Genomic DNA, 27,056 nt, shown 5'->3' with positions numbered 1-27,056 from the left:
CATGTATTTGCATTAGTTTGATATTGCATAGCACCGTTTGCTAGCAATGGTTGGCACTGCTCTTCCAAAGCGCGGGTTAGGGTTAGGGTATATGATGACTTAGACCTCAGAGTATTAATATAATAATATTTATGTTTTTAAACCTAAATCTAGCGACTGCTAGACAGAGGTGTGTGATTACTACGTTTTGAATAAATGAGATCAAGCACGCTGCTGGATTCGATCTAAGTGCTCTGTTTTAGTTTAGTAGCGTCCCACTAGGTCATCGTAGGAAACCACCGACACCGCAGCTACTCTCCTGTCTCTCTCACACACACACATGCACACACAGGGGAGAAGCGGGTGACTGTATTTTTTCTCAACACCTGAATTTCAAGCTGCCAGCAGCCTGCATGCAACCTTCGCGATTGTGATCTTTTCCAGTGACTATTGCCCTTGATTGAAGATGTAACCATGTTTTCTAACCGCGTCCGTATGTATTATGGAATTCTTTAGCATGGCATATGAAATCATGGAATACACCCCTCGGAGAAAATGTTCCGATCCCTGCTTCAAATCTGCAAATTCCAACATCATCATAATCAAATGTAGAGGGAAAAGCTGTTCGCGTTCTGCTCCTGTTTAGGTTCCTTGTTCAAATCCCCCCAAATTATGAACGCCAAACCTCCCACCCACCCCCGTGCTCAGTGATGCAGTCTTAGTTCTGGACTGAAGGGAGGAGATGTCGGCAGTTTTTCAAGAAGTAAAGATCAACCGACCGCAAGTCTTATGCATTCTCTCTCTGTACTGCCTTCTCTTGGAGGCAGTCTTTCTCTTCTGGAGCTGGTCCAAGATATTACATTCGCTTTCCAAGGGAGCACACATTAATAACTGGGCTATTGTGGATTTTTAGGACTTGAGATATCGTCATTTAGCAGAGATGGTTCAAAAATGGTCTATTTGATATTTACTTCACTTTTATTTCAAGTTTTCAAGGTTGGCTGCTGCCGGCATCTCTTTTGTTGCTGACACGAGACTCTACAGTAGATGCACTGAAACAAAAAACAAAAAAATGAACCCACATATCTCCTGCAGCTCTGCCACTCAGCATTTCCACTGTTTTGCAAAAAGTGTGAGCTTGCTTATTACGCACCAACTGACAAATTGGAGTACAACGCCGTAAACTCAGCGCGGAGATTTGAAACCAGCAATTTGAGTGTGTCTCTGTTTCCTCTGCAAAAGCAGATTTAGCATTCTTCCCCGTGCCCCGCTAACAGCGTTGGCATGAGCCAGTGCCATCAGCCCTCAGAAATGTGGAATGAATTATCCCGTGCTAACAGAAATGGGTGTTATTGAGTGACTTGTTGCAGTCTATTAAGAACCAATAATAAAATTAGAAACACATCCATCAGCAGCTTAGGAGGAAAAAGAGGGGGTTTCAGGATAAGAATGGCAAATGTGGTCTGCCCTCCGCTCCGATCTGGCCTGCTTTCTGAATGAATCATTCTATTTTAAACACTCCTGTCAAGACTCGATCCCGTAGCCGTGATTTGTTGATTTCAATTTACTGTGCATAATTAAGTGCCGTGCTACAGATTTCACATAAAAGTTAAATCTCGTTGTTCTGTGCCACATAAATCAGCCTTAGCATGCATATTCTGCGTGAACTGGCTTTATTTTTCTATTGCATTTATGCTGCTCATCAGCCGTGATCAATGCAGCTTTTGGTTATTGATCTCCCTATCAAAGCATATTTGAACTTCTCCCCTTGTTTTTAATGACATGTTTTGACTTGGTAAAGCCTCATCCTGTGTGCAATCAGACATTCCTTTGGCTAACTACCTGTAATAGAGATGCCCTTCACTTAAACAAAAAAAGAAATGCCTATGAATACCTTACAGCTCTGTTCAAATTGCAATGCACTTGAAGTCAGTGATTAGAGCCTGAAAATGGACACCTTTCAACAGCTACACTCAGCATCAAAGGCCAACACTGGCCCCCTTGTCATAAAATGGCCTGCTCTGGTTACTCTTTGTTTGACTTTCCAACCAGTTTGTCACCATCCTGATCCACGCTTTTTCACATGAAAGAGGTTTCTTGTATTGTGCTGCTAGTGAATTATTGCAAAAGTTCAATCATTCTGCCTTTGGCTCATTGCACAAGAATGGATGGAGCACTTGAGCAGGTGAGCCGAGGAAACACGACAGTTTTTTATTGTTACGACAATTTAAATTTAAGCATACCTAGGTATAACTGTGCACAACTGCTACAGTGAACAGTGAAACAATCAGACCTTTTTAAGAAAAGATGTAAGCAAGTCTTTTTTCTTTCATGACCCCCCCCCCCCCCCCCCCCCTTTGCTTTTTCACTGTGCTCCTTTTATTATTTTTTTTCCCATTTTGTCTCCCTGTCTCTCTCTATTTTTTTTTGTCAGGTGCAGAGAAGTTGCCCCAAGCTGTGGGTTACAGGAAAAACAAAAAAGAGAGAAAGAGAAAAAAAGAAATGGGAGTAGTGTAGAGGTGTCAGGGAATTAAAGGTGTGTTCATGCCATCCTCCTTCTTTCTCTTTCACCTATTTCCTCTCACAGGATCAACATTGTGGTGAAGGTAGTGGTCAGTCCACCTGCTAGAACCTACAGGGCTGCAGGGACCAAACTAGCATCCAGTCACTAGAAAGGATGTTTAAGTCAGCAGGCTTATTGAAAACCATTTGTGTGGAAAGAACTCCCCGGACAGGCACATACTTGATCGGGAGCTGGAGATGGCAGGGCTACCTCTCGGAGGAGGGGAAAGGTCACTGCAGACACCAAGAGCCAGACATAACTGAGGGAGGCTGTTTTTTTTATCCACAGTGGAGTTGGATAAGTAAGTGCAAAGAGGATGTGGTTGACAAAAGTTTGGGAATTTTGGCTTAGTGTTATATACACCATTCCCGTTTTTATAGAAAACCTGAATTCACAGAGAATGGAGTGTGCCAGAAGCAACAGATGAACCATTTTTGGTGTCTTTTCCCACTCCGAATACAATAATCAGAGAAAAACAAACTGTGTGGGACCATCTTTTCCACATTGTTGCTCATATATATATATATATATATATATATATATATATCTTAAATATATATATAGATGTTAAAAATGACTTTGGTGTGATTTGAGAATCCCTGCGGTGTCCTTAAATTTCCTGAACACTCATAATTAATAATTATTATGCCAACATTTTATTTGCTGTTGTCAAGACTTGAAGTAGCCATTAATTTGCTTTCCCCCCCACACGTCTACAATTCATCCGACACACCGCACTACAAGCTCCTGGGCCGAGGACAACAGAATACTTGCAGATTATAAATTCTTTGGTGGAGCTCCTTCCTTTTCTCGGAATCAGCTGATGGTCGTTTTGTGGTGAAATCATATCTCCGCAGAATGGAGGCACAGCATCAGTCTAACCTAAGGGTAATAATGAATGGATGAAAAAATCTGTTTAAAATGACCACGCGGTTCGGTTATTGCTTTGTTTTGCTCATTCTGACAAAGCGAGAGCTAATACAAGCTGAAATATTCACTCTGGCCAGATGAAGATTTCCAGAAAAGTCCCCTTTAAATCACATGGCGATTGTGTCTCGAGAGCAGACATTCAAGGACAGTATAAACAAAGCAAGGCAAAGGGAATCAGTCAGCATTGTAATTTCAGCCATCCACACTGTCAACCCCACAATTATTCAAAATTCAAAGAAGAAATAACATGGCATAACTGTGTAAACTTACATCTCATGTTTTCAAGGCTGTGATTGGCTGGGAGTGAAGCTTGGCAGAAAAAAAACACACAAGCTTACTCAGCTGGCAAGAAGGTGTCATGCCCAGGACTAGCTTAACAAAGGCAGTCAAAAAAGCCATTCTTCAAACTGTTTTTTCCTGCTCCTTTTTTTTTTTTATCACCACAAGTGGATACTTTGACACTGGTGAACTCTCCCAAAATGCCATCAATCATCTCACTGCCACTGAGGATTTTTCCCCTTTGTGGGGATTACTTTTTTGTTGGTTCTACGCCCTTCAGGCATACTGCAGCTCGACTACTTAATCATTCACCCAAATCTCGCTATCCCACAGAGATAAAGAAAAATAAATATTGTTATCATTAAAGGACGGAATATTAAAGCCGATAAAAGATCTGATGCACCACCAGTGCTGATCTGCCAGCAAAACAGCAGATCCACTCCCAGGCAGCCAAGCAGTTGGCACCGAGCGGATAACAGCGTGGAAATGACGCGTGCATTGTGTTATGGTGGAACGGTGGTGGATAAAAGGCCTATTTTTCAGCCCGTCATCATGTGGGTTGCGCTAATCCTCTCTGCCTTCCTCCATGTGAGCCCAGAGAAGCTGGAGCGGTCCGACGTGCGCGCGTGCGCATCCCGCGCGTAGGATCTTTCACTAACTTTATCAGATAGCAGGAGAGTCCGTTGCTTTGTTGTTCTGCAGCGTGTGGGCTGTGGTCATCATCGGCAGTAAAAGGTCATGTCTTACGCTTTTTCTTCCCAGCGTCTTGCCTCACATCCTCTGCCCACAGCATGTGTCTGTATCTAGGGTGTGGCTTGTCGTCCTACGCAACCAAACAGCACTATCATTGCCGGGTCCGCTTTTCTGCTTGTTCATTCATCAGCTCTGTCTCTGTCTCAGAGTGTGTGGGTGTGTCCGTTTGCTGGGGTCCCTCACCTTTTCCTCACCCCATTTCTCTCTCCCCCGCCCACCCACAGTCTGTCTGAGCTGTTCAGAGACCCGACCCTTGTGGCCCCCTGCACACGGGGCTCCCCGTAGCCTCGCGTTATCGGTGGGATCTGCGTCTGTCTGTGTCTGCCAGTGCAGCTAGACGCAGGAGGAAGCAGGATGCAAGAGGATCAACTGTAATCTCACTCTGTGCTTTGTTCCACACTATCCCAGGCCCATCACTGTATTCTCTACTTGCTGGCCCACCACTGGACATTTACATGTGCCAACAATCACATCGCTACTGGCCCACTTAGGTGAGAGTTCAGAGAGAGAGAAACAGCGAGAGGGAGAGAGTCTTAGTGGGTTTTTAAGGCAGAGACACCGGTTTGGAGGGAGAAGATGCTAAGAGACGTGGGGCTTTATTTTGACTGTGTGATGATGAGTATCACCAAATATGAAAATGTCAAGTCTGGAGGTTTCTTTTGTAATGAGAAGGAGAAACATGTCATCAGTGGCATATTTGACTCGTTGATTATAGTGGTGAGGATAATGATATCTTCGTTGATGCGCTGTGGGATCCGCACACATCTCGGTAAATATGTTTCCGCTGAAGATGAAACAAATTCAAGTAAAGATTGAAATTGAGGAAAATCCTCGACATTGTCCTCCCGTGAACTTGATGAATGCTTCGTAGAGCGCGCAGCGGCCTACGTTTGTAGATGTGTGCAGGTGAGGTCCTGATTTGGGCTCATTATTAGGATGAAAGGGTGGGAAGAAGGATTTGTGCTTGTTTTAGCAAGCCTCAGCATTCAGTCAAAAAGCTTTATCTTCACCTCAGGCAGATCAGAGGAGAGAAAGGATGCTTTTGAAACGGTTTTGTGCCACCCCAATTTTCTGTGCCTGGGAGGCAGCTTACCTAAATTCTCAGAATTTAATAGTGCACCGGCAAAGTTAAACACCCTCATAATTGTTTTTAGCTTTTCTTCTCAAAGCCCTCCTCATTATATGAATCAAACTGGAGGACCTACAGTGAGCGGCCGTGCCAAAGCGTGTCACTTCCTCGGCTCTCTGATGTGAGTTCTCTGAGAATGTGGAGCCTAGTTCTGGTAAAACAATATTATTTTATTGTACAGGAACACGGCTGTGCTAATTCCTCAAGCTGCAAACCTCACGGACCACAACTTTGTCTATAATTTGCTGGGAGCATATGTTCATAGCAACGGTACATAAAGCGGAACGGAAAACAGTAGTAGAGAGCGCAGTAGTCAGTTCAGCGAGTGGTACACAAAGCAAGGGGTTTTCCTCCAACTTTCTTCCCCTTCCATGGGGCCCTGGAGACAGGATTCCAGCACCAGTATGGCTTTGGTTAGAGCTTATTCTCAGTATTTTTTGGTGTCATAACTTTATTGTGCACAGTGACGTAAAATAACTTTGTTATGTAGTATCCATGAACTTGCATGTGCTCACAATGTTTTAAAAGCGATATCATGTTTCCATTTGATTCACCGGAGCTGCAGAGTGTGTTGCACGATGCTTTGTTTTTGCTTTTGAAAATGATGACCTGGAGCTTTTATTTCTGGGTTTTAGTGTTTTGATTCAATTTCTATAGTTTTGCTGCAAGACGGGGGAAAAGTAAGAGAAAAAAACCAAATGATCTAAATGTTACTTGAGAAACAGCACTCTGCAACTTCCATATATGCTTTAAAAAAGGTTTGGCATCGTGTTTTTTATCATTATTATTATCATTATTGTTATTATTATTTTGTATCTTGTGAAAATCCCACAATATGTGTAAAGACTCTTGGCCACCAGCAGGTGACACTTTTCCCTTTGTTCACTGTGGGCCATTTGTGTGTGACAAGATGTTCTTACAGGTAATGTGTGAATGTGATGTGAAACTTGAACTTCGAGTGTGTCGCTGTGTTGTGGAGATTTTATTTTTTATGCAGTCTACTCTCCACCCCCCACCCCCAATCCCACCCCACTCCCTTGTGTCCCCTGTGGGAGTGAGTGCATGTCTGGGATGAGGGGTCTTTAAAAGGCTTTCCCCTTCACTGCTCCAGCAACAGCAGGCTTGGCCTGTGTGGAGAGGCAATTCAGCCACTCTGCTGGAAACCTGCCGGTTTCTGTGTGTACTTCTGTGTATGTATGTGTGTGTGTTTTGCTGTTGTTTGGCACCCCCTCCCCACCCCTTCCCTACCAGGAATCCAGCCTAAACTACTTCTCTCCAGTCCTTTTAGTCTACTGAATGTCTTTACCCATCCTCTGGCTCACCTCACCTTTACCGTAACCGAATCATACCTTTGCTGTGATGTTCTGTAAAGCTTGATGTCTGCATGTTTCGCTACATCTTTCTTAGGCTGTACACCGTCCGTATGTATCACATTGTGCAATCGGAATTCTCAGAATCCCAGACGTGTTTTATGGGGAAGCGTGCTGACGAGGACAGAAGGAATTTGTTTCTGGCTGGCAGGATTAGTAAAGAAAATTAGCTCAGCATCTCCACTAGCTGCTTTGTAAAACATCAGGTCAGTCATAATAATAACAGATGAATGCGATAACCTTTAGCAAGTCAAGGTTGTCAGGCCATTTCTGCCCTCACTTGACCTTTTTTTTTGTATATTTTAACCATTTGTCCCATGATGGGGCAGACACACAACATGACTGACCTTGGCCTGGTTTTTGGAGAGAAAAGGGCGCTCTACAGCCAATTCTGTATCCAAGTCCCTTCAGTATATCTTTTCCCTTTCCTCTCCTGTCAACAACATATCTTTACTATGGCCTGTGAACAGAGAAGAAAGCAAGGCCCGTTGAGGTCAGCGGCAATGTTACTACATCAGCTTGTCTATAGTACACAAGTGCTGCCTGTATAGTATCCCCGGTTGTAAATCTTCTATGCTGTGTCATGTGAATTCTGGCTAGCGGTGTGCCTGCCTCCGTCTCTAAACACAGATTGCAGTTTTAGCGGCAAGCCACTACATCCAGAGACTTCTTTTTATGTCCTAGTTTCGGCAGATGGTCAAAAGACACGGCGGGCCATCGCAGCGGGAGCCGCTGTCCAAAGTGGTGTGGTCAGGTAATGTGAAGGCCAAAGCATACTGAGTCAGTATTTCTGGTTTTAGCCCCCAACGCAGGGCCGTAACAAAAGAAAACAAAACAAATGTCTGCATATGAGCTCCCTTACCTGTTCTCAGTGAAACAAGCCTGATCTTCTTGCCTGCTTTCTTGGCTGCTACAGCAGACACTTGCCACTAAACTCCATTAGACATCTGGTTTAATATTCCCCCATTCTTCTCTCCTGGATGTTTCCAAGTTCATTGAGGTTTTTCTGGTCACTCCAATTTTCCACTGGCAGCTAGCAAGGCTATCCCAGGGTGGTTCCTCCTGGAGTGCTGTCAGGACTCTGGGGCCAGCCTCTTTTGGGGCTTTTTGCTGCTGTTATGGGTGCATTTTCTCCTTCAAAATTTCATCAGATGCACATCTGTTCGGGGGCCTCTTTCTTTCTCCAGAACACAGGCGTTTTAAAAAAAAGATGTTGCACACGCAGGATGCACATGCTACACCTTTGCATTGCTAAATTAATGTAACTGAGCTAGGCAGTTCAACAGCAGAATATAATCTTTGGTGTCTAGACTCTGACTCATCACCCACTCTAAATATGATACAGAAATTGGGAGTGATGAGTAAACATCCACACAGAGCCTACAGGTTGGGTTGGTGAAGGGGGTTGACATATCAGGGTAGTGCACTGACATGTCGGAGGGAGAAATGGGAAATTCTGCAAGTAGACCACCAAACTGAGAGGAGGGGTGTTTGGGATATGACATGTGGAAACTGAAGCATGTTAGCGTGCAAAACACAGTGTGGCTGGAGTTGCCTGTCTGAACTGGCTTCATTCCACTTATTTTGTTCGTAACCTTTCCATCTTTGATTTATGAGTCAGTCACTTTCAGGGAAACAGAATGAAAGCATTCTCTATTCTGATTGTCATCATTGCCCCACTAATAGCATAACTCATTAAGTACCACCCTTTCTCTGGAAACTGCCTTTATCCTGTTTTAAACATTACAGTGATGCTCTGTTTGTGCATCTATGTGTAAACGAGCTTTTAACAGTGTATGCGCGCAAGGGTGGAGGGAAGTGGAAGTGTGTCGTATTATTTTATTATGTGGCCGGTCAGGGAGCGTTTGCATGTGTGTGTGTGTGCATGTGAACAGAGCTACATTGCAGCTGTGTGACTGCATTTGTGTATGAGGTGGGGGCAGCAGAATGTCACCACAAGCTGGTGGGGCACAGCTCTGCTGCTAACCAAAGAAGCAAGTGGTTGTGAGTCAGTGCCCACCAGGCAAACCTGTGGCTATGGTATTAAGTCTACAGCACCAGTGCCAGGGTAGGAAATTAACAGTGGCTTTGGGTGAAAACATCTCTGAGAGTTCAAAAATGCCCCCGAGACCAGAATAGGAGGTGTAAAAAGTCCCTCTAAAAAAAGAAGAGGAAATGAAATGGAAAACAGCTGCAAATGGCTGCATTTTAGCAGTATATTTAGGAGTACATAAAGCACATTGCTTTTGAAATGAAAAAAAAGTTGAATAAAAATTTGTACACATAAGCTTTAGCGGATAACACAAGCTATCGAGTGTTTGCTTGGCATCCATAAAGTCGTTTTTGTCTTGTTTCCTTATAATTTTCACTTCATTTGCTGTATTTTTGTATTTAAAGGCTAATCAGTGTTTAGAACATATAGTCAAATACACTGAAACTGTCTACAATGTACAAAAAATAATACATAAAAAAATAGAATTCTCTCCAAAGCCTACAAGGATGCTACCAGAATTTACTCATAAATAAATAGGTTTCTACAGATGTGTTTTGACATCCAGCAGAAATACAGTAAAGAGGGGATTCTTGAGTTCATGTGGTTGCCTGCAAGAAGCATAAGAAAAACAGTGGTTGCAGCGACATGCTTGCAAAAGTATAGGATAAGTTTGACTATCATATCTGTTAGCTTGGAGGCGGTATATTGAACACTTGTGACAAGTTCTGTATGTACAACTTTATATTCGGCCACTCATTTGAAAATTTACATCAAGCTTTTATGTTCACTAGCCTGCTGAAACCGGATGATTCTTTTTGATAGGTCATGTACTGTGACGTTTGCAAACTACCGAACACGATGAACCTCTGAGAACCGCTGAAAAAAGAAAATGATAAACTGACATGGAGCTTTTGGCCCTCTGAAGTGCAGAACAACAGAACACATTTTACCTAGAGTGATTCCAATAATTGCGACTGAGTACATTACACAACACACATCAAAGACTTACAAAACATTCTTCTCCACAGGCTGAAAGGCCCCTTAAAACACTCTTTGGCTAGCCTTGTTTCTGAGGATTGCCTCCTTCTAGATTACTGCCACTTGGAGGGAGACCAGGGTTGTAATAACCCGCAGTCCTTCCTATACCCAGAGACGATGTCTTTTAAGTCAGATCCCTTTGTAGCCATTAGGGGAATAGTACAGTTATTTCAGATATGCAGGAAGTGAGTGGACTTGTATGGTATGGTTATTGTCACCGTCCTTTTAGCTAAAGTGTACCCAGGTCCTTTACATGTTGTTTATTGTATATATATATAATTTTTTTTCTCTTATTGACACAACAAGAAGTCTATACCTCGGGCATTGGCATTCTCAATTTTTTTCCCAAGACATTGAATCTATTTTTTGGTTTTTAAGTGATGACAGTGCACATAGTATTTTATCTAGTGACATAAGCCGAAGTAGAACTTTTTAAAGCCAATAACAACTAATCTAAACCTTCAGTTTGAGTGCTTTCATGGCCAGTAAGCATGCACTGTCTTTAAAGCCTGAAGTCAGACTATGAAACATAGGTAGAATTAATCTTGTTAGGTTTAGCAGCTGGTCTTATCTTCTGAGGTCCTGGTATTACCTGATCTAGGCACCACAGGGCTTCCTTTCTTGTCAGTGATCAGTATCAGAGTCAGCGAGACCTGCAGACCCCAACTGTCTGCAGTGTGGGCAGCAGTACAAGGTGCTCCTGTGGAGGAATTCAGCACTTTGGACAGCACCTACCCCAGCTCTCCCCACACTGGAATTCCAACACTGCACTCTTGCAGGCTAGGTCCAAGGAATTTGTGGTGGGAAGTATGACCACATTTCTACCAAGGTACAGAAGGCAAGCTGTTCATGAGAGGAAAGCAAAATGGTGGCTTATCGAATGATGGGAAAGATTCTGAATATCTGTGGTGTTGTCAAAAATCAAATTCTTTGCGCTGTAAAATGCTGTGAGTGGAGCATTTATCTGTTTTTCTTTTTCAGGCAGCCGGGAAGCAGCTTTTACCTATGCCATCACAGCGGCTGGGGTGGCCCATGCTATCACCGCAGCATGCAGCCAAGGCAACCTCAGTCAGTGTGGATGTGACAGGGAGAAGCAGGGTTATTATAATCAGGAGGAAGGCTGGAAATGGGGAGGATGCTCGGCAGACATCAAGTACGGCATAGAGTTCTCTCGCCGCTTCGTGGATGCCCGCGAGATTAGAAAGACCCCACGTCGTCTGATGAACTTGCACAACAATGAGGCAGGCAGAAAGGTAAAGAAAGATGTCATATACTTTTCTTTTAGCCTTGAAGTCACAAAAACCCCAGAAAATGCTTAAACAAATCTTACTTAAATTAATTACTTAAATATTATGTAAACTGTGCACAATAAATGTCTATCCTCAAGAGAGCATACTTACTGTGAAGTGAATTTTTGCATTATCTTGATGACCTAACTTTTGTTTTTACCTCCAAACAAAGAAGGTTACTCATTGGATTAAGCTTGCGTTTGGTGATCACGCTGATAAATGATACCGCAACGAATAAATGGACGTCTGGAGCAACTAAATAGAGCTAGCAGCACTATGGAAGTAGTTACAAAGAACAATTGTTATTTATTCTTTAAGTCACTTGATAGCAGTTGATAGCATGGCATATCTGCCAGCCAAAGATACAAACAACTGGATGAATGGATTTAATGGCAAACGTGTTTATCCATAGATGCAGAGATGTGTCCCAGACAAGCGGAGCTCTCCCAGATAAAGAGCTCAAAGTCGCAGACTTGTGACAAAAAGCTGCGATCAATCAACAGATCAGCAGTTTATTTCTTAGAGAACAGATAGCAGAAAGTCATGAAGAACTTTAACGACCAGGAAAAAAAAGACAGAGAGAGTGTGGGAGGTGAAAAAAAGAAAAAAGACAATACTTAGTTGAAAAATGGATCTAATTAATAACTTCAGCTGTATAATGTTCACTGGGAAAATGGAGCCTTCCCAAGTGGTTGCCAGATGGAGGACTGCCATTTATCCTTTCCAGTTCCTTTCATGGAATTATGAAGTGTAAAGTCAGGAACAGGATATTATTGCAGTTGTCTGCACAATACCAAAACATGTCACTGCCATTTGACTGCATCTATTCAGGGTGTGAAAGCAGGCCGACAATGCTAGTGTTAACACAGCAGACTGATATGGTCTACGCTGCATGCCATGGTACTGGCAGCTCTCTCGATTAGAGCTGGCACTATTGCCGCTTTGCTCTTTGTAGCTCAAAAAAATTAAATGCTATGAGGAAGTGTCAGATTCTTTTTTTGTGTGCATACTGAAGGAAAGCTAAAAGTTTAAGAACTTATAAGGACACAGAGATTTGGGCCTTCTCTGATTGTACCTCACTTTGTTTGATGATGCATGCACAGTTACTCCAAGAGTGTCAACTGCATCACATAGGTATTAAATATTTAAAAAAAAAAACAACATCCAAAAGTTAAAGACAGATAGGAGTCTTATTGGAAAACCAACACTGATCCGATCAGTCCATCTGCAATTTGCCAGATGAAGGCACACACATATGCATCGCTATATATGTAAACTGGATTTTATGTAGTTACATCTGGATTTTGTTCAGATGTGAAGCCTTTAAAATGATGAGTGTAAGAGGGCTTTGTTGATTGTTACTATTACTCTTATTAATGGAAAAACAAACCAAAAGAAGTCTACATGCAGATGTGTGTTTGACAAGCCATCTCAGGGCATCTCAGTGCATCTGTATGCGGTGATGTGTATCTGGTCATATTGGACTAATCAGTAACAGATCAGAGGCTTTGATGGACACACTTTAAGTAAATGTTTCCATACATATGTCAGACTCCTTATGCCAGACATTTCTTGTGGTTTTTGTACAGTGCATTTTTGGAAATCCTCACTCTGAATTAATACTGGAGGCAGGCTTGACATCTGATCCCAGCTTTTATGTAGTCGGGAAGGCTCAGTTTTTAAAAAAAAAAATCAAATTTCCTCAAACCACATGAGTGCGTAGACAAGACAGAGAGAGCTATATAACATCACTTGTGTACATTTCATAAGTGTGTGATAGAAGTGATGACTTGTGCTGTTGGCAAGGCGTCATTCCAGGAAAAAGCTGCACAGCCACCCAGCAACAACAGAGACGCCCGCTTTGCTCAAGCAAACGAAGAGTTTTTAGAGTCATGGCAGATTTGTTAGCAGCGGGTTAATAGGACTCAACTAAACGACACCCCCGTGATTTCTCTGTCCCTTTGTCTTTTAGGAAAAAAATACTTTTTTTGTTTTTGTTTTTTGTTCTTTCTTACTCTCAAGGGACAAAGGATTGACACTTGAATACTGACAACAGCACGCAATATTTACCACATGCCGCGGGATTAGGGAGCAAAGAGAAGACTTTCTGCCCTGTGTGTACCATATGTTGGAGATAAACCAACAAATCTTAAGACCAAACCTAAGAAAGGGAGTTACACAAAATAAACTGTCATATAGTCCCGTCTTATGATTGTAATATAACATAATACATCAAAATCTTACCCATATGGGAATAATGCTGTATTTTTTTGTCATAATATTGGTTAAGAACCCACTTAAACCATGTGTGTTGTCCAGCTGTAAACGATTAATTGAGTTTGCCTGTTTGTACACTGCATGTGTAACACATTTAATTGCACAATGGATTCAAATTTTCAATGGCGATCAAAAACATATGAGATATTTTTGTTTCTGAATCAGTGATATGTTTTATGAAAACCACAGGCAAAATTACTACTATAGGATATTTCTTGTAAAAGCTAGAAAAACGCTTTATATTGTAAGGAAAGGAGAGAAAACACCAACAATCAGATGAGCCCCTGTGAGCAAACACTCGGCAACAGTGGGAAGAAAAAACTCCCTTTTAACAGGAAGAAACACAGAGGGGCAGCCATCTGCCATGACTGGTTGAGGGTGAGGGAAGGGAGATGCGATGACATGCACAATATAAATGAGAGCAAGAGACTTATAATAACTAATGACTAAAATAAAGTATCCACATCAAAACAAAAGGTGTTCAAAGATCTATATATTGGTCGATTGGATATCAATGATTTTCTTATGGACTTCCACTCTAGTCAAACTATGCAGATGTCTTGAGCTTTGCACTCATGTGAAATAGAAATAGAAACAATAATAACAACAACAATAATAATAATAATAATAATAATAATAATAATAATAATAATTAGACGCTTTAAACATTTCTACCTTTTTCCCAGCACACTGGAAATCCATAGAGAGAAGGAAAATTGAAATCTTCATCTAGGGGTTCTATTACCTGAAAGTCCTATAACTGCTAGAGCTCTACAGCTGACCTGTTGTCTCTACCACTCCCCAGGTTTTAGAAGAAAGGATGAAGCTAGAGTGCAAGTGCCACGGCGTCTCGGGATCCTGTACCACTAAAACATGTTGGACTACTCTTCCGAAATTCCGCGAGATTGGCTACGTACTCAAGGACAAGTACAATAAAGCTGTGCATGTGGAGGTAGTCCGGGCCAGCCGACTGCGCCAGCCCACCCACCTCAAGGTAAAGCAGACTCAGGGCTACCGTAAGCCCATGGAGACAGACCTCGTATACATTGAGAGGTCGCCCAACTACTGCGAGGAGGACGCAGCCACAGGGAGCGTGGGAACCCAGGGACGCCTGTGCAACCGCACCTCACCACATACGGACGGCTGCGACCTTATGTGCTGCGGTCGGGGATACAATACACACCAGTACACAAAGGTGTGGCAGTGCAATTGTAAGTTCCAGTGGTGCTGCTTCGTCAAATGCAACACATGCAGTGAGAGGACGGAGGTGTTTACCTGCAAATAAGGACATGAAGAGCTCAGTGCCAGAAAAAGTTGACGCGCAAAGGACTAGCTAAATGAGGAAGAAGCGGGAGAACGAGCAGGAAGGTGTGTCTTCGAGATTTTGAAGCGAAGAAATGGAATTTACACTATCAGCTCTTCGAGGCATCGTTTTGCACAGCAGAATCTATCTAATTGCTTTTCCGAAAGTAAATTCTAATTATCAGTAGGTAATACCCCCAAAACTTTACTGTCACATTGAGGTTGTGCTTATGTACTGATGTATCCGCAGTGAAGTTGGGACTACGTGTAAAGAATGAGACCCTCGGTGGGAACTGTGCTTTGCACTCTGGGATTTGTGATGGTTCGATTGCAATATAACCAGACTTGCATGGAGAGGAACTCACAGTAACCTGGGAGTTGATCGAAGTGACAGCCATTGTTAAGTCTTTGATGAGAAACTCTTTGTGGGTTTTGTCATTTTTTCACTAACGGGTGGGGGCATAAGTGAATCTTGACATGAATGATACCCCTAGCTTGGCTGGGGCTAATGGTGGAGGTCTGTAGAAATGAAGAACATTTTGTAAGTGTGGTGCATCACGCTGCGCCAATATCTGAGTGGAGAACTCTGTTAAAACCCTCTGCTGCCAACTGGAATATGGTGGAGTATGTTAGTTTTCCAGTCACACTGGAACTGTCTGTTCTGAACACTGAAAATAAATTGTCTATTTATGTTATAGTATCTTAAAACAAAACACTAACGGGTAGACATGTCTTTTTTTTTTTGTACTAAGTGTAAAGAAAAATACTTTTTAGAAACTGACTGGAAAAAATGTGTGTCTATTAGAACATGACCCCCCCCCCCCCCCCCCCCCCCAAACCCCTACAAAACCTAATCTTTTCTTTAAAAAAAAGGAAGAAGAAAAGAAAAAAAAGTCATAGCTACTGGTGTGTTGACAACAGAAGAGATCTTTACAGCATGTTTCACATGTTTCAGACACCTGGGCTCTACTATGTTGTAGTTTAGCTTGTTTGCAGTCCTTTTTCGCTCCCTGAGCAGTAACAACTATTTCAATGGTTGTGCAATTTCAAAGACAGTAGCATGAAAACACTGCAGAGATCCTTCCTAAATTCATTAAACATGAACATTAAAACTGTGCTGGATGTGGATGTGTTAAGTGCTGCACCTATATTTTCTATTTTAATCTATGAGAACTAAATGGCTCCCATTTTACTCAGTTTGATGGTTCAATGCTAAAATATCAACTGAAGTTTAACCTGCAGTTCATCTTAATTCTTTTTTTTATTGATAATTTTTTCAAATTCAACCAAAGACTAACTTGGAACTGTTGATTTTCTTTTGCTTATTCCCATTTTGGCTATAGGGGCATTTTACTTCTGGCTAAATAAGCTCTCCTCTGTAACAATAATAAAGGATATTTCCACTTTATTACAACTTGGATCTTACTTGAGGATTCATGATCACATTGTGCTCACTATGGTAATGGCTGAGAGATGATAACATGGTGGCAGAAAATAGAAATAAGCAATTGTAAAAAAAAAAAAAAGTACTTTATTGGTAAGGGCACCCAAAGTATACTATATGGATAAAAGTATTGGGACACATTTCTTCATCTTTAATTCAGGTCTTTTCAGTCCCACTGCTACATGTGTATAAAGTCAAGCACCTAGACTTATTTCTAGTTATTCAGCCTGCCTTTAAAAGCATTTGTGAAAGAATGGGTCATCTCAGTGAAGCTCAATGAATTCAAGTCTATTACTGTAATGGGATGCCACCACTGCAAAAGTCAGTTAGTGAAATTTCTTCCTTCTTCGACAGTTCATGATGAAACTGTTTGTTTGTTTGTTTTTCAAAGAACCACAGTAACTCACCCACAAAGTGTCAGACAACGTAATTGCTGAATGTGGACGCGTACTTTGCATAAAAGCAAAAAACTCTCTGTGGACTCAATAATTGCAGAGCTCCAAAGCTCAGTGTACCGGGAGCTTAATGGCATTGCTTTCCATGGCTGAGCAGCTCCTGTAGCTATAATGTGGAGGTTTGCCCATATAGCGTATATCTTATAATATGTTGTTTCACAGAGTACACAGAAAGCTGCTTGCTGAAGTTTGTTGAAGTTCAATTATTATTATTTTTTTCAATGACAGATGTTTACAGCAGAAAGATGGGGCAGTATTTGTTTTTCTTTCCAGATAAATTCAACTTGAGACAAATTTGAGATGTTTCAGCATTCTCATACCCAACTTTTTAAGTAAAATGTCACAAATGAAACCAATAGAAAGGTGTTGCTATAAAGTACAAAGAGAATCTACATTGCGCCTGAAGGTGTTAGCACATCCAAACCCCTTTAAGACCATAAATATTTGGTTTCACAACCTGTATTCAGTTTTGGCAGAAGTAGTAGCATTTCTTTAATTGATCGCTTTTAGAGATGATGACATGTTTAAATTTAGAGGATGTCAAGGTTGCTGTTTAGACCTGCTCTCAATCTTTATGCTAAGCTAAGCTTTTACACCTCCCGGCTCTAGCTCCAGACTTGACGCATAGATAATGAGAGTAGAATCTGCCAGTCTTCTCTAACAATTTAACTGTTGTGAAGTAAATGAATCGGGGTTATTGTCAGGGATAGCTCAGTAATAATAATAATAATAATAATAGATTGGATTTATATAGCGCTTTTCAAGACACCCAAAACGCTTTACAATACCACTATTCATTCACTCTCGCATTCACACACTAGGTAGAGTGGTGGCCCCATGATCGGAAGGTCAAGGGTTGGAATCCACTGGACGACTACCCTGAGGTACCCCTGAGCAAGGTACCATCCCTACACAGTGCACCCAATGGCTGCCCACTGCTTCACTGAGTGAATGGGTTAAATGCAGAGAGGAATTTCCCCATGGGGATCAATAAAGTATACATACATTAAAATGTCAAATTATTCCTTTAATACATGCAGTATGAGAAAGGTAAAAAGTCGATCTATCCTAGCAGATTCTTTTAACCATTTTTTGCTTTTTGTTTGTTTGGTACATTTAATCTACAACACCACGTTAAAATCATGTGACAGTGAAAGAGCGTCTAGGCCAGTTTATCTTCATTTACATGTTAATTAATATATTTGAGATGTAGAATGACTTTTGCACATTTATGATTACACATAAAACCATGTAGCCTAGTCATTTAAAATGTAGTATTAGCTTTTCTTTTTCATTTCAGCAAAGGCGCAACTCAGATGGATTAAACAAAGCAATTACATCCATAACTGTGCACATTTACTCAATTAAATAGCTTATTATAACAAAAAGTTTCTAGCGTGTATTTTTACACTGCCATGTTTTCATTGTTCCTGAAATAGTGCCTAAAATAACTCCAGTTAGAGCCATTAAAAGAAATAGACTCAGATGCAAACACATTTCCACACATAAAAATCTGATGCGTCTTTGATTCAATGATGAATTGCATTCTGAAATATAAAAGAAAGCTGAACCCTAAACACACATTCTTCACTTTATTGCTCACTGCCTGTTGGTACAAGAGTGTTCCTGCCTGGTGTTCAGTTGCCCGTATCGGTTGTTCCAACAAACATCCAAAGCTATTATTTTCATAAATTTTCTCCCTTCGAAGGAAAACACACACATTAAATTTGTTGATTGTGTGTGTGTGCGTGTGTGTGTGTGCGTGTATGTGTGTCCAGGTTTGAAGCCAAACTTTATGCCAAAGTCTGTTATTCAAACATTCCAACCACGCTTAATATAGTAACTGGCAAGTGCATTAGGAAGCATAAATCATTAAAAATCAAAAATAAATAAATCAAGCACTCTGCTGACTTTGACATTATTTTGTACACAGCACATGTTCGTAATATGCTGTGGTCTGCTGTCTTGATTGTGGCACGCATGGAACAGAAGTCAATTATCTCGCTCCAGTATGGAAAGGAGCTTCTTGTCTGTGTCAGTGATCACAACACAGAAAGAAGAGGGGAAAAATAGTAAAATCTGTACCACTAATATTTTAATTCTACACACAGTTAAAGCTCAACATTATTAAATGGAATTATTAGGGCTTTTACTTTCCCTGTTTTCTATTATGTTTCCAAGTGTGGATGATATTACTCTCAAAATCCGATGTGGCTGATAAGAAGAGTCGAACTGAGGATTTTAGCATGCAGAGTGAAAGGATAGCTGTCTCCACCCTCAAGCCTCCTCGTCCACTCTGTGTTGGCAAAAGCGTTTTGGAGTCACTAAATGGGGAGAGATCCCTCATGCAAATCACCTGATGTGAATAGGAAGTTACTCAGTGTGCCTCTTTGTTTTTGGACACACAAACAAGAGTGTAGTTCTTTTGTGAGGGTGTTTTTGAGATGGATGGGATGGCTTGATGAAAGGAGGTGCATGTGAAGCCGGAAACAGCAAGTGAAAAGGGTGGGTATTTAAGAGAGGGCCTGACTGAGAATGCATTGGAGAAATAGTGGGTACACTGTATAAGAAGGAGCAGCTGCCGGTGCAAGTTGGCGACAAACTAGAGCAAAGCTAGTAAAAAAAGAAGATATTCTGTGTATTGTATAAACGATTAAATCCAATGTTTAATTTATATTTATTATTATTAAATGTTCAAATCATTCATAACTTTACATATTTAACAAATGACCTTTCCAGACTTTTGTCGGCTTTCGTCTATTGCTATGTAATGGATATATGTATGAGACCCATGCTACTTTGTCAATTAAACGGAGGCTCGCGCTCATCCTCCTGTATGTGAAAAGCATTGTGGACGGGCAGCAGAGCAGAAGTAAGATGTGTTTTGTTAGTTGTCTGAAGCCCAGGGGACCGGAACCATATAAGCTCCCCATATTATTCCCTGGATTGAGAAAAATAAATCCATTTGTTTCCGACAAACATTTTGTCATTAAAAATATGAGATAGAAAAACAGAGTCTGCTGTGTGTGCCTTCTTCTAAATCTGCTATTGTTTGGGTGTCAGGATCATTAGTTCATTGGGATATATTCTGCAAGCTAATGCTTCTGGTCCATCTCACTTCTGGGAGCAGTGTGCCCACTTTTCCAATTCATGGAAAATTAGTTATGAGGTAACATAACTGCTGGAATGGATGAACCTTGCCTGTGTTAAGGCCAAGCATTTACCTTATGTAAATTTAACACATTATCATACTGTTCAGAGTTCACTGTATGGCGAAATGTGTCAGGGACATGAGAGCTTTGTGAGCCATGGGAAGCTTTTAATTTAGGTGAAGGAGTAACAAGACTGCCGGCTTCCATTCATGAAAGCTGAAGAGAAGAGGGAAGACAGAAAAAATCATAGTCCTATGGGGTCATTTACTTTCTTGTCCTTTGAACCAATAAAATGACTCAACACAGTCCAATTCTCAAATCCGGTGCTGCAAAGAGATTTTAGGGTGTCTAAGTAATTTAATGGATCTAAGCCAAAGGTGTACAAACCAGCTTTTAATTTAAATTTGATAGGATAGTAAAGTTAAATCCAGCCTTTGTTTCTGTTATTGTGATGTTAGAAGGGTGTTCTGAAATTTCTTTGAAATCTCTCCAGTATCCTGCCTCCTTCGCTAACTTGTAACTTTCGTAATGGACATTCAGGTTAACAGCTTGGCCCTTTACAGATACGACACGTGATGATATGTGAAGAGACAAAAAGGGGTGGCAAAAAAAAAGAAAGAAAGAAAATGACCCAAATGAAGGGATGAAATCTAAGATCAAGGAGTGAAAGATCTACTGAGCTGATTCTTGAGATTAGCCAGACACCAAGTGAGAAGGATTGTTGTCTTCCAGACACCGCACTTCAATTACAGACTTCTCCTAAGTAGAGGCAGGGGATGTTTAACAGCCCCGTGGATGACAGATTATTTTGGGGCATTCCTTTGAACCTTTTTGTTTGTTATTCTGGGATATAGTCTGGATTCTGGATGAAATCATAAAAGTGCTACTGTGCAAAGGGCATCTCTTAGCAGCCCGTGCGAACAGAACAGAAATGCAGCCAGTGCCATGATGATGCAGGTTTCAAATTAAATTTTCAACAAAGCAGAGGAGCAGACAATACAGCATAAGGCCGCCCACAGCACAGCCTGCTGTAATTAAGAACACATAGTCTTTCTTTGTCATGTGATCAGTTGGAGTGGTGTTTTTCTGTGTTCCTATAACTTTGTTTTGACTGCTTGTCTTTGTGAAAGACCATCATTTGGAGGTTTCTCATCATCTGTTTGATATTAGTGGTGAGGAACACATGGCCATTCAAAGGCAAAACCCTGTGTGACATCATAAACCGCAAGGCAAAGTGGGGATCATCAAGACCCCAGACTGAGGACTCTGAACACTACCTGACTGCCTTCATCCATCTTTATCTATATTGTTAAAAAAAAGAAAATAAAACGGACCATCGTTGGTCTCGGCTTCTGATGTGTCTTTGGGCTTTTTTGCCGAACTGTCTCTCGTCCTTTCTGCAAAGACAATGGAGAACTTTGTGCATGACGACTGAAGGAAAAAGAAGAATATGGCCAAGTCCCACAGACTTTTTTACCTATATATAAAAACAAACCAAAAGGAACATTAAAAATGTCCAGTTAAAGAACTTCAAGTACCTTTAGAGTCACAGGTATCAAAATGAGCTATATCTTAATAAGCAGACAAGACAGCCTGGGGAGTAATGACGCCCAATTTGGCATGCACACCTGTTTATATTGGACTGGGGCACTAAGCAGTGCTTGTAAAATATGTGCAAGGTTAATACTTATGTGGTGACGCCCTCGGGCCTCACAGCTACATTAAGGACAGCATCAGCAGTCTGAGATGATGGGATGGGTCTAACCCCAGGCGCTGCTGTATGTGTTCATGCGTGTGCGAAGCTCATTCGGCGGATTTATTTGTCGGGTACTTTGTGTTTCTGTCTGCATGCATGTGTGTGTGTGTGTGTGTGTGTGTGTGTGTGTGTGTGTGTGTGTGAGAAGACCGACACATCTCTATGGGAAGTGGGTTTCTATGTGGACACATTTGGTGAAGGGAGTTCGAGGACGGCCCACACGCGCTTTTGTGCTGCTCAGTGTCCAGTGGTTGGCTAGCCCACGACTTCTCCTTGAGGTTATTTTTCTCCTCATGTTTTGTTTTTCGTGAAGTGAGGTTGGGGTTCTATAAGCAGACTCCACCTGGGGGAAAAACTACAGGCCACTTTAGGGAGATTATCTTAGCACTTCAACCCCCCCCCCCCCGGCATCTGTCAAGCAAAGCAGAGAGACAAGCGTCCTGAAGGAAGCGAATAATGAATTTCACAACAAAAACTGTAACTTGGTAATTCATTTTCCAGGCCTTAAGCACATGTTATTTCCTAGGACAAAAGCTGACTCATTATTTAGCAATTCATTTTTTTTTTTTATAAACCATTATTTTTTATAAAATGGAATTTGGCATATCCCAGCATGCAAATAATAAACCGAACTGACTGAAATTACAGCAAACTAGCTCAGTCCAAACCATAGAAAACCAGAAAGGCTTCAAGTGCTGGACTTCATGATCTGTTCTGATAAAACAACATCAATGCACTATGCAGCTGAAACCACAGAACTTGACACTCCACAGCTGTGATTTGTAATTTTATTTTATTATTATTATTTTTTTAGTTCTTTGTTAACTTATACAGCATCGAGTATTCTCATCGAGTATTCTCAGCAACTACACCCAAAAAATCCACAGTTATTTGTGCACCTTGTGCCTACTGTAAACTGTCACATTGCTGCATCTGCAACAAGGTTTTAGCTCTTTCCTCCACTAAACAGCAACACTTTTGAGTCAGTTTCAGAGGATAATTCGGGAGTAGCCAACCCCACTAGACAGCCAGGGCCAGTGGAATTCAGTGCCAGTGTATCATCCTTCCCCGTCTAGCCTGTGGAAAGAGCAGTGGTGGTGGTGAGGAGGTTCCATGATGTGGGTCACATACATGGAAAATTCTGCTGAATCCATTGCTTTTCCATGGGGATGGAAGGTCACCGGAACAACACACAAACGGCTCCAGCTCAACCTGTAGCTAAGCGTGCTGCATGAAACACTGGGCCCTGTTGTTCAAACAAATTATCTCGTGACATTATGACATTTAATGGCTTTCTCAGCTGTGTTAAACCCAGCGAGTAGCGGAGGTTTAAGCAGAGGTTTAAGCATTTCTGGCAGACAACGAGGAGCAGCATGTAGAGAAAGTTTGCTTAACGCCAGTGAACTTGTCCATCTCCTGCTCAGAGTCGATGGCTAACTCAGTCTGTCAGCAAAGTGCACCACAGAGAAAGTAACATTAGAGAAACTGGTTGCCCAGCACTTGTATATTTCTATCTCCATCTGTGTCAAGGGCTGGAAGTGGGCTAGTGTACATGCCTTTGAATATGTAGGGCATTGGACACCAACTTCATGTGGTTTGGGAGAAGTTAAAGGCTGGTTGGGGCTTTAATCCAGCAACCCTCCTCCCAGTTTTCCCCTCTTTTTCTTGTCTCTGTGGGTCTCAACCCCCACCCCCTCATCCCCACCTCACCCTCACCACTGACTCCCCTTTACCACACAGACCCATAAGCACCCCAGGTCCCAAAGACCGTCATCTCCTCGCCACCACCCCCATCGCTGCATCCACACCAACTGGGCCTTGCCTCAGCCGTGGCCTCCTAATGGCTGATGGATGTGCAGAGGTCAGAGTGATGATCTAGACAAGTCCTCTGGTCCATCATTGAGTCTTTGATCAACATACTTAACCCTTTCTTCCTAAGAAGCCATCCCCCTACCCTCAGTGGATGAGAATGTGGGGAGATTGAGTTACACCGTGCTGGGTAGTGGGCAGGCTGACATCCCTTTGGTAACACATGTCTTTGTTTAAGGCAAGGCTCTGGCACTGACAGTCTTCTTCTAAATCCCCGTGCTTCTATAACGCTCCACCAAAGTTACCAGGGAGAAAGTCTGAAAGAGAGTTCATAAGAAAAATCGGCAGTTTTTTACTGAGTCAACCACACTGGTAAACCAGTCGACAGCAATTTTGATTTTCTTGGAAACCAGCTTGAATGAGAAGATTAACAGAAGATTAATAAAACGTTTATTTAGCCTGGCAATGCTCTATTCTAATATTCAAACTAACTTCTGTTATTTGGAATGAACCTTTAGGAGTTTCTTTATATTTTAAAAGGCTTTACTACTGCTGCGGATATCTCTGTTTGTTTGAATGCTGCTCGGTGTATTGGAGAATACACTTTAAATGTGTTCCATAAGTCGGTTTTTGTGTAGCAGGTGTCAACTTGTTGAGCAGAACCACACAGCCATCAAAACAACAGTGTGTTTGTTAAACTTCTTTTTGTGATACCACAAAGTAATTGAATTTAACGAGGCCTCTTAGAAACCGAGTACAGATTTTGCTTAAAGCCAGAACTTGGTGATTATATGGTCGTTATTTACAGAAAATCTGAACAATATTTATTTCCATGCGAGTCTATGTATGATACTTGTTTTGTAATCCATCTTCTGTGACACTTTAATATGGCTGTGAAGTGCCATATGCGTTATAAATCTAATTAGAGGATAAAGAAATGAGATGGCTCATTGAATTATCATTTCAGATATTCTGCTTTGAGTTCTGTAAACACAACAAATCAAATTTATGTCTGTACATAATAATCCCACACATTTTGTTGAAAGCTGCGAAAGATTAGGAAAATATTTATTGGACTTTGAATTCCCTCCTTGATGATTTTAATTAGTCTCTGACCACATACAGACTGAAACTGCGGTTTGAAAGAATAGTTGCTCAGTATGTTCATCTTAGGATCACCTTACCAGATTTCGGATATGTTCTATCAATTAGCAGACTTGGACAGAAGGCAGAGGAAAAATTAATATGGTTCTAATTTTAAGTGTCATGGTTTCTGCATTTAGACCTGCATATCATCCTTCCAAAGAAAACTTCTACCCTGATATTTTTCTGTTTTATTGAGCTGAATTGCAGTAAAATGTGATCCGCAAATACATAAACGCATTAGACCTCATTGGGAAGTGCTATTAGGTCTTGGAGCAGCAGTAAAATCCATTTTAAATCCCTGCCAGTTCTCTGGCCTGCAACCTGCAGTTACACCTCTCATCACTCGGACCATTAAAGAATATGACCTGCTTTACATGCAGCTGAAGTGATGGGGTGCACAGACACCAAACGTGCTCCTGTCCTCTCATGTCCATAATGTCTGCTTGGCCTTCAGTGGACTTTTCCCAAGCGCACAGGTTGTCGAGCCAACGGCAGCTGTCAGATGGTGGTTGTTGGCAGGGTGTGGTGCCTGACTAGCAGGTCTGACCAGACACTTGTGCTGCTGCGCTGAGCCATTAGCAGAAAGTTGACCCCAAAGCCTTCCCTCAGACTACTGGTTGACGTACTGTGGTTGTCGGGGTCCATGATAGCATTGGTGAATCACAGCCGAGTGGATGACCCGACCTTCCAGTGGTCACGTCAGGATTGGCTAATTCTGACAGAAGATGTCTGGGCTTCCTTTACATGTGTGTTTATCTTTTGAATTTTTTTTTTCTATTAATCTTTTATGCACAGCCTGAGTAACTTCACAGCTAAACAAACAGTGATTTGTGACCCACAGTAATCCTGTTCTTGAGTCATATCCCTTCTTTTCTCTTTCCTTAAATATACTACTCGAAGTTCCCTCCGTAAGATCTTCAGATTTGGCAAAAGAGTAGTGAACACATCTTAAACCAGAGTTGGCTTAAGTGGTGACTGTCACTATGGCAACGTCCTCATGTTTTCAGTTTGAAACTGACATCTCAGTAGGTCCTGTTGTGTCCTGATATGTGGGGTTAGAAGCTGTTCTACATGTATGAGGTGAGTTATTAGGAAGTTTGATAATTACAGGGGGTGAATAAGGTATGCAGTAAATCTTGCAGATTAGAGGCTGGATGTAGCAAACTATCTGTAAACTTAAACACACTGTCACGGGGACTTTACAGGCCCCATGATGGCAGAATTGGACAACCACAATGCCAAGACATGGCATGAAAGAATTACTTATCAAAGTCATGAAAATGAAGCCGATGAATGCAGGTTTATGAAATACTAAGGGATCAGCCAAATGCAACGAAAGAACCACTGTGCCTCATTCCATGCTTTCCATGTTGCATTGAAATCTTTCCACATGTTATGTGACCTCAGATCAATTAATTTTTTATTAAAAAGTGCTGACATAGTGGCAGAGGACTCAGGCTTAACACAAGCTTAACCCAAAGATGGTTAAAGTTTACAACTTTAGTTATCTAAATATGTGGTGGTGGTGGTGGTGGTGGTGGGGGGGGGGGGGGGGGGTATTTTCTCTTCGCAGCTATGATTTTACATATCATGGAAATATTTTTAACAAAATGGCAATACAGTAAAACAAGTATATCATAAACACAATAAATGCATGTGTGTCTGTGTGTATTCGTTGAAGGATGGGAGCAGGGTATGGGTATTTTTTGGGTCTGATTCTATGGCATATGAGGCACAATTTTTTCCTGGCTAGTGAGACTGTGCAGCCCACTCTCATGGCTCTTAGAAATTAATGTATTGCAGTTGGAGTTATTTTTGTGCCAGCACCATGCATCCTCTCTTGGGACATGAAAGGCAAAGTGGAAGAAAAGCTGACATTTACATTTCTGAATACCTTGAGTTATATGAAATAACTACATTCATATCAATGTCTCAAAAGGAAAGCCCTGTCATGGGAACAGATTTCCATCTAAAGTTCCAGTCACACAGACTGGTTGTTAACCTCCTGACAGCCACCCTCCCCCAGGGAAAAATCTGTACTCCAACATCAACCAGCTAGCTAATGAAAATTCAGTCGTATGTAGCACTTGCTGGCTCTCCCGGGCATTTGGGATTTCCAGTGTGTCGCCGACTGCTCTATCGGACTATGTGTTGCTTGTTGTAGACTTTTAGGTTTAGGTTTGCTAAGAGTTCTTCACAGTAGTACTGAACGAAAGTGTCCTAGCTTAGGTAAATTAGATATAGAGCTAAGGTCCTATTAAAGTTTTTAAAACATGTTTTGGTCTTATTTCTACCACTTTCTAAAATCAATTCATCCTTCCTAATCTTACAGGTATATATATTGTTCTGCAACGTGAGTTGTCAATAATCAGTTAATTATTTTCTCTGTGAG

The 27,056-nt window shown here is 41.5% G+C and overlaps 1 protein-coding gene across 2 annotated transcripts in view; it reads left to right on the top strand.

The window, feature by feature from the left end:
* Positions 1 to 16,017, top strand: part of wnt7bb (wingless-type MMTV integration site family, member 7Bb) — a 28,067-nt gene extending 12,050 nt beyond the window's left edge. For both annotated transcript variants that reach the window (XM_026175307.2, XM_026175306.2), the window contains exons 3-4: positions 11,016 to 11,287; positions 14,406 to 16,017. In XM_026175307.2, coding sequence (XP_026031092.1) covers positions 11,016 to 11,287; positions 14,406 to 14,885 — 752 coding nt within the window. In that variant the 3' untranslated portion in view covers positions 14,886 to 16,017. The remainder of the gene's footprint in view (positions 1 to 11,015; positions 11,288 to 14,405) is intronic.
* The last annotated feature ends 11,039 nt before the right edge of the window (positions 16,018 to 27,056 follow it).

The sequence above is a fragment of the Astatotilapia calliptera genome, chromosome 7, assembly GCF_964374335.1.
Source record: "Astatotilapia calliptera chromosome 7, fAstCal68.1, whole genome shotgun sequence".
Classification (NCBI taxonomy): domain Eukaryota; kingdom Metazoa; phylum Chordata; class Actinopteri; order Cichliformes; family Cichlidae; genus Astatotilapia; species Astatotilapia calliptera.
The sequence above is the reverse complement of the archived record's forward strand: the minus strand, read 5'-3'. Positions and strand labels throughout refer to the sequence as shown.